The sequence below is a fragment of the Plectrocnemia conspersa genome, unplaced genomic scaffold (assembly GCF_051122295.1).
Source record: "Plectrocnemia conspersa isolate PC_06_02 unplaced genomic scaffold, ASM5112229v1 ptg000008l, whole genome shotgun sequence".
Classification (NCBI taxonomy): domain Eukaryota; kingdom Metazoa; phylum Arthropoda; class Insecta; order Trichoptera; family Polycentropodidae; genus Plectrocnemia; species Plectrocnemia conspersa.
The window spans coordinates 12002833-12020235 of record NW_028277172.1 but is presented as its reverse complement, the minus strand read 5'-3'; the positions used below and the strand labels follow the sequence as shown (position 1 = coordinate 12020235).

At 38.4% G+C, this 17403-nt stretch overlaps 3 protein-coding genes across 6 annotated transcripts in view; 1 reads left to right on the top strand and 2 right to left on the bottom strand.

Moving 5' to 3' along the window:
* Positions 1-1018: 1018 nt before the first annotated feature.
* On the bottom strand, positions 1019-6251 carry Epp (Ecdysteroid phosphate phosphatase). 2 transcript variants are annotated; one of them, XM_088190555.1, is made up of 14 exons: positions 6074-6251; positions 5756-5996; positions 5494-5689; positions 3997-4086; positions 3680-3849; positions 3468-3606; positions 3314-3409; positions 3039-3254; positions 2862-2911; positions 2637-2788; positions 2221-2387; positions 2019-2154; positions 1808-1947; positions 1019-1740 (listed from the first exon to the last, which is right to left on the bottom strand). In XM_088190555.1, the coding sequence occupies exons 1-14, from the start codon at positions 6205-6207 to the stop codon at positions 1511-1513; spliced, it is 2157 nt and encodes a 718-aa protein (XP_088046681.1). In that variant the 5' UTR covers positions 6208-6251; the 3' UTR covers positions 1019-1510. The 2 variants fall into 2 exon arrangements, with proteins under 2 accessions (XP_088046681.1, XP_088046682.1); XM_088190556.1 differs by lacking the exon at positions 3997-4086 and having other exon boundaries at positions 6074-6244.
* Positions 6252-13054: 6803 nt separating this feature from the next.
* Alg12 (Alg12 alpha-1,6-mannosyltransferase) lies at positions 13055-16812 on the top strand. 2 transcript variants are annotated; one of them, XM_088191029.1, is made up of 9 exons: positions 13055-13099; positions 13171-13422; positions 13494-13626; positions 13688-13861; positions 13933-14086; positions 14307-14451; positions 14529-14755; positions 14823-14963; positions 15047-16812. In XM_088191029.1, the coding sequence occupies exons 2-9, from the start codon at positions 13294-13296 to the stop codon at positions 16263-16265; spliced, it is 2322 nt and encodes a 773-aa protein (XP_088047155.1). In that variant the 5' UTR covers positions 13055-13099; positions 13171-13293; the 3' UTR covers positions 16266-16812. The 2 variants fall into 2 exon arrangements, with proteins under 2 accessions (XP_088047155.1, XP_088047154.1); XM_088191028.1 differs by having other exon boundaries at positions 13055-13422.
* Adss (adenylosuccinate synthetase) overlaps positions 16792-17403 on the bottom strand; it is a 397806-nt gene continuing 397194 nt past the window's right edge. For both annotated transcript variants that reach the window (XM_088191031.1, XM_088191030.1), the window contains 2 exons: positions 17251-17371; positions 16792-17175 (listed from right to left, as the gene is read on the bottom strand). In XM_088191031.1, the coding sequence (XP_088047157.1) occupies positions 17123-17175; positions 17251-17371 (174 nt within the window). In that variant the 3' untranslated portion in view covers positions 16792-17122. The remainder of the gene's footprint in view (positions 17176-17250; positions 17372-17403) is intronic.

Genomic DNA, 17403 nt, shown 5'->3' with positions numbered 1-17403 from the left:
AGTTATTCAAAAGAACAATATTCTCCAAAATAATGTGTATATGTTTATGCAGAACAATGGATTCTTTTACACATAAATAAAGCAGTTGTTGGGGCGGGCAGGGTGTGCGACAAATTGCTGGTAAATTTTGTTATTGCCGTCTTTTGTCCTAATATAGACCATATCTTAAAATAATTTAATCATATAACATTTTTTTATTTTAAGGTTTTCTAACCATAATGGGTGTGACTTCGCAGCCAGAATGATGCCGTTAGAAACTGGTAATAATTTATTATATAATATTACATATATTCCGATAAACTATGGTGGGCGAGTATCGTTATTCTCCGAGCGGCGGTGGAGAAGCTAGCGGAGGGATGATGTCCAGTTTATGGTCCTGAGGTCTTGTAGTTGTGGCATCGACGGTGTAGTAGAGGTTCATTCCTCTGCTGTGGCGATCGTATGGTGGAGTCCCTCTCTGACCGTATGGTCTCTCCGTCTCAGGACTCGATCCATGTCTGACCTCTCCTCATTGGAGACCAGCCTTAAGTATCAAGGGTTGCAAAGTTCGCTGACGAATTACAATCATGCAGCGACCATTTAGCAAATTATTTCGTTTTTCCGACTAATGACATTTGCTTGCTGGACATCCTTCTGAGGGAAAATGGTGCAACGGGAATATTCTGACTTTATAGTGCTTTTAGTCGTTCGATAATATATTGTTTTCCATGCCTGTTTCGCAATAAAGAAATATTCTTTCAATGCATCGAAAAGTAGTTACGGGATATATATGGAAAACCTTTTTTTCTGGACGTAAAAAGAGCTTTTGTATGGTTCCTTCCTTTACACTATTGTCAATGTTCATCCTTATTATACCTTCGTTACGGTGATTATTGCGCGAGTTTCAAGAAGAGCCTCCATAAAATCAAATTCCTATTCATGAAAATTTGCCCCTACCTTCATTTTAGGCTGTCTTGTAATAGATCTACTTTGTCAATATTTGAAAAATAATATTTTTGACATGGAGGAAAATAAAGACATGTTAAGATAAAAAATATGCATAACTTTATTGCCTTAAGATTTTTATACTCTTATGGTAACATTAATATATTTAATCAATTAAAATACTTTTAAACAATTCAAATAATTTCATGATAAATTTAGAAAATCATAACACTAAGCCAAACCGATTAAAATGTATCGCTTATGTACTGAAAACGCAAAGCGAATATAGTCGTAAAAATAAATTATTCATCAACAGAAATTAATCCCATTTAAAACCCGTAAAATACTTAATAGATAATTCATAATATTATTATTCCATATTTATGTTTATACAGTATAATATATTATAACAACATATAATATACATTAATAAATAATCTAACTATAGCATATAATCATTATCCAGACTCATTGCACATGTATTAAGTCAAATTTAAATTAATTGATTGTATTTTATAAACAATTGTCAAACGCAAATTAAGTTTTCTATTATGCTTAATATGCGTCAAGCCGATAATTTTAATATTTATTCCTTCAAGAGTTTCCAGTCGAATCGCTTATTCGAAGTGTTCATTAGAGGAGGACAAGGGGGCGGCGCCAAGTTCCACGGCGGTCCTTTTATGGCTGCCAGACTGCAATAGGGTACGGCACGCATGAGACGACCCAAGCTATTGTAATCGCGTGGTCCAAGTCCAGAAATTCCACGCCATACAGTGTCCAATGTGCTCGCGTGCCCCACGAGCATTATAGTACCCCCTAAGCATACAATTTAGTTGTAATAAACACCGAATATTATAATACAATAATAATCAAAATATCATACCCTGTTGTTCAGTTTGCTTTAAAGCATGAATGGCAAAATTAGAATTCCTTTCGTAAAACTGAGCACAATCTTCGAGACACTCTGAATCTTCCGATATTTGAATAAACGGCGATTCTCCGACTTTCATGAATGATTCATAACTAAAATGAAATTGCAAAAACATTAATGTTATTGTAGAGTATTGATATTGAAGAAACTTATTTGTACTTACTCTTCGTCGATGTTCATGTCTGCTGCTTTCAATTCGTCGTTAGTCATCCATAAAGGAGGTCCTTTTGAATACCAAACTAACCATTCGAATAAGCTTGGTTCTACTTTTATTTTCAACGAAGCAGGAGAGCCTAATCCTATTTGTATAATATTCAATTTAATATTTTATAACGATTTTTATGTGTAAATAAAAAATAAATTACCTTCCAACATCGCTTGCGCTGTTTGAATACAGCGATAAGACGGCGATGAATATACGTGAGATAGTGTAACGTTAGCTAATTTTAAGCCTTCGCCGACTAAACGAGCTTGAAGAAGGCCTACCATCGTCAAAGGACAATCAGACGTATAAGATCCACTGCCACCAGATCTATTAATATAATCAGTATTTAAATCACAAAATATTACTTTTTTTGTTGATCGTGATGATCTTATGAACACACTCATTAAAAAAATTGTTTTGAAAGACGTTTGACTATCAATAAACTGTTCTTTATGAAATGATAGCTGTAAGACCAGACAAGAGACTTCTATGATGTTCGAATAAAAAAACTCTTTGTTACTCACTAAATGAACCAAGTTTGTTGAAAATTAAATTAAGGGTTGTTATGGTATATACCTCAAAGGAAGCGTGGGAGGCATATTCATATCTTTTCTGATGTAATTATCTTCATCATCAAAGCAATAAGGCGCCCATGAACCATAGGTAAAATCGACTCTCTCTCCATGTCGCATCACAAGAATGTCCCTTTCTTTTGAGGTATTTTCAGTCTAATATTTATAATTTTATATTAATAAAATATATAATAAAACATATTTATCATGAACTGATTTGCTAGCTTACTATATTATCTCCATTCGATGAGCTATTTTCAATAGTTTTCTTCCCATCTTCTGTAATCAAATATTACAAATATGAAAAATAGTGTTACCCAATAAAATTATGTTAAAACAATGAACAAATAACTAAATTTTCAAATAGTAAAGAAAGTTATAAGCCACCACTATATAATACATATACCTGGTTCTGAGTTCAGTGCAGCTTTTGATAAAAAATTATCCATTTCCGATTTAACATAAGCTGTTCTGACGTCCCATTCGCTAATGTTCAACTCGGACTTATTGGAAGACATGCGACTCTCCGTATCCAACGCAACACTTTCATCAGCTGAATTGGCCATTTGAAGAAGCGAATCATCTGACGTTGCCGTCGGACACGTAGGTTTACTTTCTTGTACTACACAAGAAAAAAAATTGTAATATAACATAATCATTTTATATAATCTGTAAAATTACCCGTTTGACTCTCTAAAGGCACTGCTCTGTGTAAAGTCCATGCATCCGATTCTGCCGTTCTTTCCGTGTACACCATTGGCAAGTATCCAGTCATGCCTAGCACAATAAGACAATTAATATTAAAAATGCTGATATAAATAGATTCAAATTTCACCTGTAAGCCACGAAATTCCCTGGACCCACCCATCCAAAGAGTTCTGAATCATATTTTCGTCTATATAAATATAGTCGCCGTGTCTGAGCTCAAGTTCGTCGTTCTCTCTCGAATTATATATATGTTTGACTTTATGCACCTAAAAGATGAAAATTAACAATATTATTACATTTCATTAAATATATGAACAATTTTGGATGTTATAATATTACTTGATGTGTAGATAAACGAGGGTCTCTCGAATATAGGCGTATTTCCCACAAAGATTTGCCTACTGGTTGTAAATTTTCAGCCAATTCTTTCAAGTTCGAGTAAGCGTTAGAGGGAAATTGGTATGCCAGAGTTATATGCAAAGACTTTACGTGAGGCTCCAAGCAAATGGCTGCAATATAATTAAAAATTTACATATATTCATCTTGAATTGATATTTCAATTATACACATATAAATTTATTATTACAAGCCACCCTTTTTTTAGTATAACATTAAAAAAAGTACAATGAAGATAGCTCGTATATTTGAAAGCTTACAGGGTTGTGGAGGTTCTTGGGGTACCGCACACCACGGAAAACAAGTTGCTAGAGCATCCAACTGCTCGTAAGTATCCACAGTAAGGCCGACTAATAATATAAAAGTTAACAATGTAACAAATGTGCATTATGTTTAGTAAAAGAATATGAATTGGCATATATCCTTCGACTGCTCGACTTTCATGCTGTTATTATCAAGATTGCAGATCAAAGGATACACGTGTTAGTAATATAAAAAAATGTTAGTACAAATTTGTATAAAAATGTAAGAAAAATATGCTGCACCACTTTTAAAAATATATATAATAAAAATCATTAAACATTGCATTCAGTCAAAGCTGAAAAATTCTGAATTATCAAATCACATTACAAAAAATTAGTTCTCAAACTCCCAATCTTACCGCGCTGCGCAATTTAGTCTTCGATCCGGGCTGCTTATACTTTCATTTGGTGACTTCGAACATTGATTCACTATCGGTTTACATCGACCGTCTATAGAATCTCCTTTCATAATAGAATCGATCTGCTTTCAGAATTTTTTATGCTATGACGTTATTAACAAGATGTCGGAAACTTGAAATTATAAGAATAATACCAGATTTGGAAACAATTACTGTTACATGCACTGACCTTCCCATTCATTTCGTTTTGGTTAAGAACTTGAAGAAATTTAAAAAGCTTCGAATCGTGATGCTTTTTGGTTTTATCGGTACATCAACTCATATATCTGCAAAGCTAGAAGTACTAATTCTTTGAGCGTCTATCATAGATTCAGTAAATAGTATTTTATTACGATATTAATTTTAATATACGATCACACTGCACGAGAGATGACAATACTAATAAAAGGCATATTATAACAAAGGAAGGGTTTTGAAACTTTAAAATGAATGTACGCCTCTATCAGCTCCAATTGGTTAAAAAAAGCAGGAATAAGCTTTTTAAATTTAATTTTAAATCCAGATACAGCAAGCAGGAGTTTGTTGTGTAAAATTACTGGCGATAACTAATCATATTTTTAGTTAATCATTAGGGACTTGGTGACAATTTATGATCATAAATTGTAATTAATTTTAATTTTACACAACAAACTCCTGCTTTCTGTATCTGGATTTAAAATTACTTTGAAAAAGCTTATATCTTCTATTATAGTTACCCTACATGCTATATACAGAACAGGGTAGTATCATAAATGTTTGCTTGAGCGAATCGATTCATCACTTGTGTTCGTTATTTCTAAGTCTCAGTAATAGATTTTGTTATGTAATTGGCGATTTCTCTTGGCGAAATAGTGTAATAATTATTTATATAAGAGGCTTTGGATAATGAAGTGGGACAATATTGTACACGAAAGAATAGTGCAATTCTAGCAGTTAAGTCTAAGAACGGTTAGATCCAAAAAGAATCCTCAATCCGAACCTTATTAATAATGAATGAATTTCTTCAAGTATAAAATAAATGTTTCGTAAAAATAAATTGAACGCAAATCATGCTTACTTGACGACGATACTTGCTTAACATATTGAACGGCTATGTTTTTTAAATATTCAGCATGCTTTTCGGAAACGAAAAGACCCATAAAATTTGGACTTATGTACGGTTCGAGATTGAGAAAATCGTCAGGAGGTTGTCCGACCGTCTCGACGATGTGTTTCAGAACTTTCGACAACTGTAAGCAGCATTCGTCAGGCGCCTATAATAATTTGTAAAGTAAAATTATTTATTATATCATATTTATGGGTATATCAATTTAGCGTACTTTAAAAAATGAAACAAGAGTAATATGCGGAATGTAGTTGTGCGCTCCGTTCCAACCGCACAACTCTTTAGACTTGGCCCAAAATTGTTGCAGCTGATCGAAAAGCGGTCCGGTCGGACAAGCGTATAATATGTATTCTCTAGGTATGTCTTCGTCTAAGGTGGAGTCGCTGACGTGGGTGAGAAGCCAATCGGATGCTAGTCTGACGCTCCTGTTGCCGGTGGCTGCGAGAGCTTTCACACTACAATATACAGTTGTATATAATTCGAATACTGTTAATGTTATTAATTAGTGTTGTGAATTGTATGTGCAACTGACGCTCTATGTCTCGGAAAGCCCATTTGCAGCAAGTGGTGAAGGGGCCCCTGAGGAGCAAGAGGGGCGGAGGCCGAGGGCGCAGCGGGAGCTCCGCCCGGCGTCGCGGACGCCGCACGCCGCGGCGGCGCCCACATGCCGCTGATTAACTGTCAATACATTGACTAAAGTTGCCATATACAACAAAATAATTTAAAAAATATTAATGAACATAAATAAACTGATTTAAACAGTTTAAATCAGGGCTGTAGAGTCGGAGTCGGAGTCGGAGTTGGAGTCGCGGAGTCGTGGTGTTTTGGCCGGAGTTGGAGTCGGAGTCGGAGTCGTGAAAAATGAGCGACCCCGAACATTTTTTATGTAAAATGCATTTTCTTAAATTATGAAATTTATGAAATTTTAATTGCGTAATGATAAAATGTATAGCGTAGAAAAACGCGTAGAAAAACATCAAAAATACCTGATAAAATTAAACTTTTTTGAGTCGGAGTCGGAGTTGGAGTCGGAGTGGAGTCGTGTTATTGGTAAATATCGGAATCGGAGTCGGAGTCGTGTTTTATTTAAACGACTCCACAGCCCTGGTTTAAATAATGTAAACCAAATTTTAAAAAAAATTGACGTAAAAAATAAATTTTAAAAAATTACAAATGGAACATTATTTAATAATATATGATCCAAAATATTGAAGAGATACATTTAAATATGTTTTATTGTCAATATAAAATTCCTAATTTTTTTATTTGTTTGCCGTCCTAATTTTAAAAGTTTTAAGAACCATTAGTCTAGGAAAACCATAGTATATTATTTATTACCATAAGTAAATTTGCTCGTTTCAATATTTTTTAAGTAAAGATAATTAATTTTAAAATACAAAAATTACAAAATGTATAATTTAATTGCTATTTTATAACGAACAACTAATTAAAAGTCTATGAATAATAGTTAATATCGATGGATTGATATAATATTAACATTTCCATAAAAATCATTAAAATATTTATATTGTATCAAAAGATACAAACATTTAAGTAAAAAATGTTAAATGAAAGTGTTCATATCACAATGGTCTTTCGAATGTCTATTTAGGTGAAATTCCAGTCGTCTATGCGGAAAACAAATATTTACCTGAAGTTAAAAATATATGTCTAGGTTTTTATAACATGATACGCGAAAAATCAAAAATAAAGTAAACAATAATACAACATCATAAAAATTCCAGGATCCAAAAAACGCGTAAAAATATACATGGAACTATGGAGACCCCGAGACGACCGTCCGTGACGCAGCATAAGTGAAAGTGATTGTCCCGCTGAGCCGCGCATCCGAACTATGCGGCGTTGTACAACCACACCGCACCCCCGCCACCGCAAGCAACGCGCGGAGTGGGGATACTGTTGCACACCCAACCGGGATTATAAGGAGGTACCAAATGGCTCACTTTACACATTCTACTCAGGACTTCTGACACTGCAACACTCACTGGACTACACGGATTCTACACCTCGCCTCCTGTACGAGCAACCATCTCCAGGACACGCGCTCGAGGTTTAATATCGACGACTGTCGAAGGATCCCAGTCAACACGCGTCAAGAACGTACCGGAAGATTCATAAGGACCACTTTGTACAGTTCGCTGTACAAACGTCCTATCACAGATCGTCAACCGGACTGCCGATAACTACAAAACAGAAGCGTAACCCCACGACCGCTTCAGAACTCTTGAAAAGTTTGTTTTTTATATTGAGCCATTTTTTTTATAAAATTATTCGTATTACATATAACATTTTTTATCTTTGATTCAATTTTTTTAGTTCTTTGATTATTGAAACCGATATATTCTTCAAAACTACTTAGTGAATTTATTTTGCTTATAACATAAGCAAATGCTTATTTTTTTACTGAGACACGATTATCTCTAGTAAGTATTTTTGGTCATACCAATTTGAAAAAGGCAATTAAATATATTTTGTATGTTCTTACAAGCTAAATAGACATATTAGTAACTCCGTTCTTATAGTTTCTTGAGAAAAAAGTACGGAATGCAAACAAATATTATTACAAATTTTATATGTTAAACATTAAACAATTAGTAGTTTTTGGGCGTGCGTCTTGTTGACGTAGCGGTTGACCGCTGACTGACCGCTCACGCTCCGTCGCTCGCCTCCCCCTCTCTCGCCCCTCTCGCCCCGCTACAGTACTCCCCTCCAGTGAACTAGCCGTGAGCAGTTCACGATTAAGGCGAACCCAAGACGAAATCCTGCAGGTGGCCGGGTATTCGTAGAGTCCTGGTCGGTCTTGATGTCGCGGGGGGCGGGCTGCGTAGCGTTGCTTGCTCATCCTCGGTTTCCGGGGGTAAAAGGTTGATCTCCGACTGCAGCGGTGTCAATGAAGTCTCGTTCGATGGGGAAAAGTAGTGTCCCACGTAGCCTTCCTGTGTATCTTCAGGTTGGATGAATGCAGGCTTGACGCGATATATTGACACTGCAACACTTTTATCCCTGATCTTTAGCATCAAGACCCTTTCCGTACGGGAAAGCACTTCGTAAGGTCCGTCGTAAGTTGGGCTTAACGGAGCTGCAGCTGCATCGCGTCGGACAAACACGCTCTTAACTGATGCCAGGTTCTTAAAAACAAATGTTGGTGAGCTTCCATGCTGACGAGGATTCTTAGGGCGTAGAGCTGCCATCTTAACACGTAAGTTGTCGACGAAATCTTGCGGTTCGCTGGGCGTAGCTCGAGTGCCCGCTGATACGAACTCGCCTGGCAACGAGAGTGATTGTCCGTATACTAACTCAGCGGTTGATGCTTCTAGGTCGTCTTTCCATGCCGCCCTGATCCCAAGTAAGACAAGTGGCAGGATGTCCGTCCATTCTTCTCCGTTGTGGCAGTTGAAAACGTTCCACCATGCCGTTCGCCGCTGGGTGGTATGCCGTGGTTCGAATGCGGGCGGCACCCGTCAGACTCGTTAGTTTCCTGAAAAGTGAACTCTCAAATTGCCGGCCTTGATCAGTGGTAATTCTTACCGGCGCGCCAAATCTCGCCACCCAACCGCTGAAGAAAGTCTTGGCAACCGTCTCTGCTGTTATGTCAGTGATGGGGAATGCTTCCGGCCATCTCGTAAAGCGGTCCACGCATGTGAGCAGGTACTTGAAATCCCCAGATATTGGTAGCGGTCCCACTATGTCCACGTGGACATGCTCGAAGCGGTTCGTCGGTGCCTCGAAGGTTCCTAAGGGTGCGTGTATGTGTCTGTTTACCTTAGAACGTTGGCACGGTATGCAGCTTCTAGCCCAGTCACGACACTGTTTCCGCATGCCTGGCCAAAAGTAGCGTTTGGTTACCATCTTGACAGTTGTGTTCGTCCCAGGATGTGCTAATCCGTGTACCGAGTCGAAAACTGACCGCCGGTACTGCTCGGTGATGTACGGGCGCCTCTCGTTGCACCAAATACTTGCACCCGACACGTGCCAAGGTAATCGCTGTAACGGTATTTCGCCTGCTGCTATAAGCTTTCGTAGTTCGTCATCCGTCGATTGAGCTGCGGCTAGGTCGTCAAAATTGATCGCAGCAGTCACAGCCTCCGTTCTTGATAATGCATCTGCGACCGTGTTTTCCTCACCGGGCACGTAATGTATATTCGTCGTAAACTGTCCTATGAAGTCTAGGTGTCGGAATTGGCGCGGCAAGCACTCGTCAGCCTTCTGATCGAGGGCGAACGTCAGCGGGCGGTGGTCGGTGAAGATTGTAAAGTTTCGCCCCTCGATCATGTGCCTAAAATAACGCACTGCTTCGTACATAGCCAATAGTTCGCGGTCGTACGTACTGTATTTCCGTTGGGCTGAAGATAATTTCCGAGAGAAGAAAGCTAACGGTTGCCAGCCCCTCATGGAAGTTTGCTGGAGGACTGCTCCCACGGCTACGTCTGATGCATCGGTGAATAGCGCTAGTTTCGCCTTAGGGTCCGGATGGGAGAGTAACGTAGCCTCGGCGACGGCGCGTTTGAAGTTCTCGAACGCACTTTCAGCGGTCGAGTTCCATTCGATCGGCGTCTGGTCATTATTTTTTACTCCGGTCAGCAATTGGTTCAGCGGCGCTTGCGAATCAGCGGCTTTACGTATGTGTCGCCGATAAAAATTCCCGCAATTGCCTGATTGTTCGCGGTTTTGGGAATTCGCTAATGGCCGTCACTTTTTCAGTCACTGGTCGCGTGCCGGCTGCGGATACGCTATGGCCAAGAAACGTTACTTCCGAAGCGGCAAACACACACTTGGACGCGTTGATCAGCACTCCGTGATCCTTCAATCGCGTAAACACTTCGCGCAAATGTCGCTGGTGTTCTTCGACGTCCTGCGAGGCGACTAGAATGTCATATATGTATGCGTATGCATAATCGAGCCCTCGCAAAACGCCATCGATGAACCGCTGGAAAGTCTGGGCCGTGTTTCGAAGTCCGAATGACATCATAGGGAATTCTAAGAGCCCGAACGGCGTGATAATCGCCGTCTTCTGCACATCTTCGGCTGCCATCGGAATCTGGTGATACGCGCGCACCAGATCTATCGACGAAAATATTCTTTTACCACTTAGCTGGCTTGCGAAGTCTTGAATGTGCGGCACCGGGTAACGGTCTGGTACCGTGCGTGCGTTAAGTGCTCGATAGTCTCCGCACGGGCGCCATTCTCCGTCTTTCTTGGGAACGAGGTGCAAGGGGGACGCCCAGCTGCTCTTCGATGGCCGGGCAATGCCATCACGTACCATCCTGTCGAAAGCGGTTTTCGCCTCCCGCATCTTCCTGGTGTCAAGGCGTCGCGGTTTAGCAGTCACCAGCGGTCCAGGTGCCGTCGTTATGTAGTGGACGGTATCGTGTTTAACGCGAGCGTTTGGCTGTCCGTCGGGTCGGGTTATTTCCGCGAACTCGGTGAGCAGCGCGTGAAACTGCGACCGGTCGGAAACAACATGGACTTCCTCCGCAGCGTTTCGTCCAATGGATCTCCCTTTCGTCGTCGAGCGAGCGGCTCCATCAGTGAGTGTCACGCGTTTCAAATCTACGATGAGGTGGAAATGCAACAAAAAATCGGCCCCGACGATGGGCCTAGTAACGTCAGCCACAACGAACTTTCATACAAACGCTCTTCCTAACCCAAAGTCTAATTTGAAAGTTCGCTGGCCGTATGTCTTGATTTTGGCTCCATTGGCCGCGAAGAGCTCGTATCTTGTGGGTTCGATGACGTCGGCTGCGCGGCGAGGATAAATCGACACTTCCGAGCCTGTGTCGATCAAGAATCGTCCACCCGATCGATTGTCGCTGACGATAAGGCGGCGAGATATTTCGAGGTTGTTTTCCGCCGTTAACGACTCTCGCTGTCGTTTCCCGCCGCTCTTCGGGATCTGTTCCAAGCGTACGGGGGACGGCATCGTCTCGCTGCGCTTCCGTGCGTGCGGTGGAACCAGCACAAGTCGTTTCCGTCGGCGTCTGCGCATGCGCGTCGCTCAACCGCCATCTTGTTTTGCGGTGCGCGCCGTCCGCCACTGCTTGCCGCATCGACGTATTTTTCGCGAGAATCCTCCATCCCCTCTGCGAGCAGTGCGTCGGCCAACTTCGCTGCCATCTCCAGCCTGACGTCGTCTTTGACTGTCGCGTGCGTCACCAGGAGGCTGAGTACGCTGGCGCGTGCGCGTTCGGGCAGTTTCCGAACCCACGTGTCGCTGACCAGCTCCGACGGAATCGCGCTTCCGGCGTAAGTTCGCATCTGGCGGAGCAGCTCCGACGGCTTCCTGCCCTCCATCGGCGTCTCTTGCATCTTTCGTAGCCGCTCTACGAACGAAGGTGCGAACGCGTCGAGGAGCCGCTTCTTTATCGTCGTGTACGGCAACTCGGAATCCGGCGCGAGTATCAAATCCGCGACCGCAGCGAGTGCCTTTCCGCGCAGTCCGCCAACTAGCACGTCGAATTTTTCGCTCTCGGTAAGCGCTTTCCTAGACCGGAAAACAGCTTCCATCTGCGCGAACCATAATTCACAATTGTCTATGTTAAATGGCGGAAAACCGCCGCTCGCTTCGAACTCCATTCTCGCGTCGCGTCGGGGTCACCAGTTTGGGCGTGCGTACGTCTTGTTGACGTAGCGGTTGACCGCTGACTGACCGCTCACGCTCCGTCGCTCGCCTCCCCCTCTCTCGCCCCTCTCGCCCCGCTACAAGTTAATTTATAATTTTTATTTCAATCGATCATCACTGTTTTCCAAGCCGTTTCTATTTAAAATTGAGCTATATTGTGCATATGTAGGCTTACTAAATTTATGAAACTCTAAACTGGAACAGTTAAAAAAAAGGTTGTCACGGAAAATTTTGTTCATATTGGAATGTTTTGAAATGTGTAAGTTGTATGACGGGGGGCTAGTGAAAACTTATATAAAAAAGTTCATCGATAAGATCAGGACCGGTGATGTAAAAACTTATGCATGTGTAGTATAAAGTCTGCAATAAAAAGCTATATTCCGCTAATAGAGAACGTCACAGAAGTAAAATATAAAAAAATATTATTTCCCACACAGAAATGTACCCGATTTTTGAGACCAAGATTAAAAGGATTTTATAATTAAATGTAATGACACTGTTTCAATATGCACTGCACCAAATTACGCTCCCTTATGCTGAGAGAACAAACCTTTTTTAATTAAAAATGTGACATTGTAATTTTATAGAAATGCAATTAACCGATTAATACAAAAATAATTAATAAAAGTTATATTTTAAATAATATATTGCCGTTTCTACCTATTTAATTTGTAAGATTTAATTTAATCAATTTGACGATTGTAAATATGTTTTAAAATAAATTTATAAGTCTCTCATTTTCACAATTTTATTATATATTATTCATAATACAAGTTTTTATATACAATAATAAAAATCCAATTATGATAATACCGTTACCGTATTTATTTCAACCTGCCTGTCTTGTGGCCAAAATTAAAAAAAGTTTCGATTATGCAAGAGTGGCCACACCGTGCCAAAATGAGTCCTTAGCGGGAAGTCTGAATATAGCCTTATTTGAGCTATTGTCATATTTTTTCTAGCGCATTAATAGATCTGTTTATAAACAGTTGCGAGTAAATGCCGAATCGGCAATACACCGACCATATGACGTATGACGTTAGCTTTTTCTGACAACAAAGATTGTTTTGGCTGATACGCGGTACTCTATCTGCGTCAGGAGAGCTAGGAAAATGAGCGGCTGGTGGGTTTTGGGGACTGGGGTGGCCCATTTGATGGCCTGCCCCTACACAAAGGTCGAGGAGAGCTTCGCGATGCAAGCGACTCACGACTTACTCTACCACCGACATAACCTAGCTCAGGTTCAAAATACATCATCACTAATTTAATATAAAAATAATCTCATAACTACTAATGTTTTTATTTAATTCAGTACGATCACTACGAATTTCCCGGTGTTGTACCTAGAACTTTTTTGGGACCATTATTTCTATCGTTGATGTCATCACCGATCGTCTTCCTGCTTAACTTATTCGGTTTTAACAAATTCTACTCACAATACATAGGTATTTCAAAATTAGTATCCATTCTAATTGAATATGTTTTGATTCCGTTGTGTTTTTATAGTAAGAATGTGCCTAGGCGGTTGCGTGATCTTGTCGTGGTATCGATTAAGGAATAGCTTAAGGAAAGTGTTCGGAGGAACGTTTGGATGGTGGTTTACTTTATTAACAGCTACGCAGTACCATTTCATGTTTTATCTGAGTCGATCTCTGCCTAATATTATAGCTTTACCATTGGGTATGATATACAAAATAGTCAATATAAACTGAAGGATATGAGAGATGTACTCAAATTTTTTTATTTTTCAGTGTTGTTAGCCTACGATTACTGGATCAATGGAAAGCATGATAAATTTATTTATACGTCCGGAGCAGCTATAATAATATTCCGAGCCGAATTAGCTTTAATCTTGGGACAACTTCTATTATATGATCTCGTTTTGAAACGCATCACATTATCTAGGTAATATATGTCTTGTTAGTAATCAAAATTATTTTGTTAGGGCGACTAAAGACAAATAATAACACAGTTTTACGGCTTAGAATAAAATTTCCAATTATTTTTCAATAAAAATTGTGAAGTGACAAAGAAAATAACACAAATACAAATATGATTAAAACCTTCCATAGTGATTAATTCATATTTACCATATGTACTTTTTAAATAATAAAAAAATTTACAGGTTAATGAAAATCGCTGTGCCTACTGCAATCGTACTAATTTTACTAACGGTGATCGTTGATTCAATTTTCTGGGGGCGATTGATCTGGCCAGAGATGGAAGTCTTTTGGTTCAACACAATACTGAACAAGAGCTCGCAGTGGGGTGTATCCTTTTACAATTTTATTCTTATTTCACACATTAATTTTATACATATATAATTTCTTAACTAACGTATCTGTAGACGTCTCCTTTCCTTTGGTATTGGTATTCAGCTTTACCTCGCGGTATCGGCCCGAGCTTCTTACTAGTACCGATCGGCTTATACTACGATCGTAGAGCATGGCAATTTGTAATTCCAGCGGTGGTATTCGTTGGACTATTTTCACTTTTGCCTCACAAAGAGCTGAGATTCATAATTTATGTTTTTCCATTGTTCAATATTGGTGCAGCAGCCGCGTGTAACTACATGTTAGTATATACTTATATTTGAAATATTTTCGAATACATTTTGATGGTGTTTTTGTATTATTTATAGATGGGAGCGGCGAAATAAACTCACTATATTTCGATTGATGATGTGGGGAACAATTTCAAGCATTTTGGGAAACATTATCCTAGCTTTAACTTTCTTATCAGTAGCCACAACCAATTATCCCGGAGGTGTTGCGATTACAAGGTATATCTCACAAGAAAATATTTTCTGAGAATTATATGTCTATATCACTGCAGATTTTCTATAAAATATTTTTCTATCTTTAGATTACATACATTATTGAACAATGAATCGTATGTGAATGTCCATATCAGTAATTTAGCGGCACAAACAGGAGTCACCAGATTTACTCAATTGAACGACGATTGGAATTATAGTAAACTTGAAAATCTCCATATTGAAGAACTGCAATCTTACACTCACTTGATCATAGAGAGTAAATCTAAAAATTCACCGACTTTAAAGCAATTCATCAAGACGCACAGGATTATGGACACCGTGGAAGGTTTTTCTCACATATCTTTCAATTATCAAAACGTTCCGCCGTTCAAAATTAAAACAAAGGCAATTCTGTACATTATGGAGAAGGTGTCTAAAGAAACTGTCCTATTAGAAGATTTTGAAACGAGTACTGAGATTTCTATAGAAGGCGAAATAAAAGATTCTATCGAACAAATAGAAGAAATTGATAATTTAGAAAATGAGGATATCGAACCCAAAGTCAACGTGAGACAAAATATTAAAAATACCATTGAAAGATATAAGACATTAGAAGATCGAGACGAATTGGATGATAGTAACGTTATACCGATGCCTCATTTGAGAAAACCTTACAGCAAAACTAGATTTTCAAAAGAAAACCAGAAGTTGACCGCTACAGCTAGGCAAAAGTTTAAAGAATTGATCGTTAAACACAGGCAAAAGATCATTACCGATGAACCGATTGTAATAGATGAAACTTTAACTTATGAAATTGATACTGAAGAAGTGATTGAAGAGATACCGATCGAACAAAATGTAATTGAGACTGTGTCTGAAGAAGAACTGAACGAAGAAATCTTAATTGAACCTTCCGAAATCTTAATTCAACCGCCCGAAATTTTAATTCAACCACCTGAAATTTTAATTCAACCACCCGAAATTTTAATTCAACCAACCGAAATCGTAACTCAGCCGCCTGAAGATAACGCTGAAGAAGAATCGGATGTTAACGTGTTTTTGCAGAATAATTCGATTGAAAATATCATCGAAGAAGTGTTGAAGAAGATTGACACAAAAGTAGAAGACGTTAAGAGTCTCGAATTAGACGATAAGAAAGCTGCTATACGGCAAATAATAAACGAAATCTTGCAAGAAAGAATGCATACAAAAAATGATGACGAACCACGAAACGATATAATGGAACAAATGAACGAAGATAATATAATAACAGAATCGGAGAATATCATACAAGATGAAGCAAAAAATGTAACGGAAATGATTTAATATTTTTGTGTGTATTATTTTAAAGCTTCTTTTTGTTGAATGTAAATAATTTTATACCGATAATCGATTGTGATCTCGAAATTAATAGAGCAAAATGATGTTTTGTTAAGATGCTTTTAAATTAATATTTTCGCAAATTGCTTTTATTTCATTAATATAAAAACGCTCTAGTCAGTACATAAATTTAAATCGTTATAAGGGCTTGATGGGAATTATTATCTTAACACTTTTAAAAAGTTTTTCAGCGAGTCTGAAGCTAAAGGATGTTGCTATAAAAAATAATCTAAGCCAGTCAATAAGAACTAATACAATTGTTAATTAAATATTGTAACTATTATTATTATGAGACTGAAGCAGTTTGTGCCTTTTAAGACATTCACTCAACCATAAAATTTATATTTTAATTATACTTCGCTCTCAACATATGCATTTTATAGTATTGTATACCAATTTTAAAAGATGTTAATTTTAAGAATATCATTAAATTCTATAATTTTATTAATATTGTATCATACGAAATAAAAACTGTTGACTTTTAAAAAATAAATTTATTCAAAAGTAAACAATATGTAACCACTGTACATTGTACATATGCAAAAAAATGCATAACAAAAAAAATAAGTACATTAACAACTTAATGTATGAGATTGTAACTGATGCTTTTATACTGCAAAGTATAACGTATAAAATATTAATGTGTGTGTGTATGGGTGTTTTAATGAGTAAGTATATATTCAAAAATATATCAACGGATCAATAATAATATTAGCGAGAAAGCTCTACGTCTCAGAACTGTGTGTGATTCACGGCATCTAATTAAGATACGTCATTATAATATTGGCAATGTTGACTGCAAATTAAAATCTATCGATGATTGATTCACGACCTTGTCCGACTCCGATCCATTTGACTGTAATTGAAATAGCAAATTAATACATTAATTCCAATAGGATTCAACAAGCGAATTCTATAGAACGAAACTAACTCGGCGTCTCGAGATACTCTTGAATTCTCTCAACGTAAGCTTTGGCGTTAGCAGGCAAATCTTTGTATTCTCTGACTCCCTCAGTACTGCAACACCATCCTGGTAATGTTTCATAGATAACCTAAAAGAAAAAATGATTAAAGTATTTAAAAA

Bases quoted from the DNA above. Each gene is read 5' to 3' on its own strand.
- Epp (XM_088190555.1), bottom strand. From the start codon at position 6,207: ATGTGGGCGCCGCCGCGGCGTGCGGCGTCCGCGACGCCGGGCGGAGCT. The intron at 3,850-3,996 runs GTAAGCTTTCAA...ATTATATTGCAG, and splicing joins CCAAGAACCTCCACAACCCT to CCATTTGCTTGGAGCCTCAC. The intron at 2,388-2,636 runs GTATATACCATA...TTATATTAATAG, and splicing joins CCTCCCACGCTTCCTTTGAG to ATCTGGTGGCAGTGGATCTT.
- Alg12 (XM_088191029.1), top strand. From the start codon at position 13,294: ATGAGCGGCTGGTGGGTTTTGGGGACTGGGGTGGCCCATTTGATGGCC. The intron at 14,756-14,822 runs GTTAGTATATAC...TATTATTTATAG, and splicing joins GCAGCCGCGTGTAACTACAT to ATGGGAGCGGCGAAATAAAC. The intron at 14,964-15,046 runs GTATATCTCACA...TTCTATCTTTAG, and splicing joins GGAGGTGTTGCGATTACAAG to ATTACATACATTATTGAACA.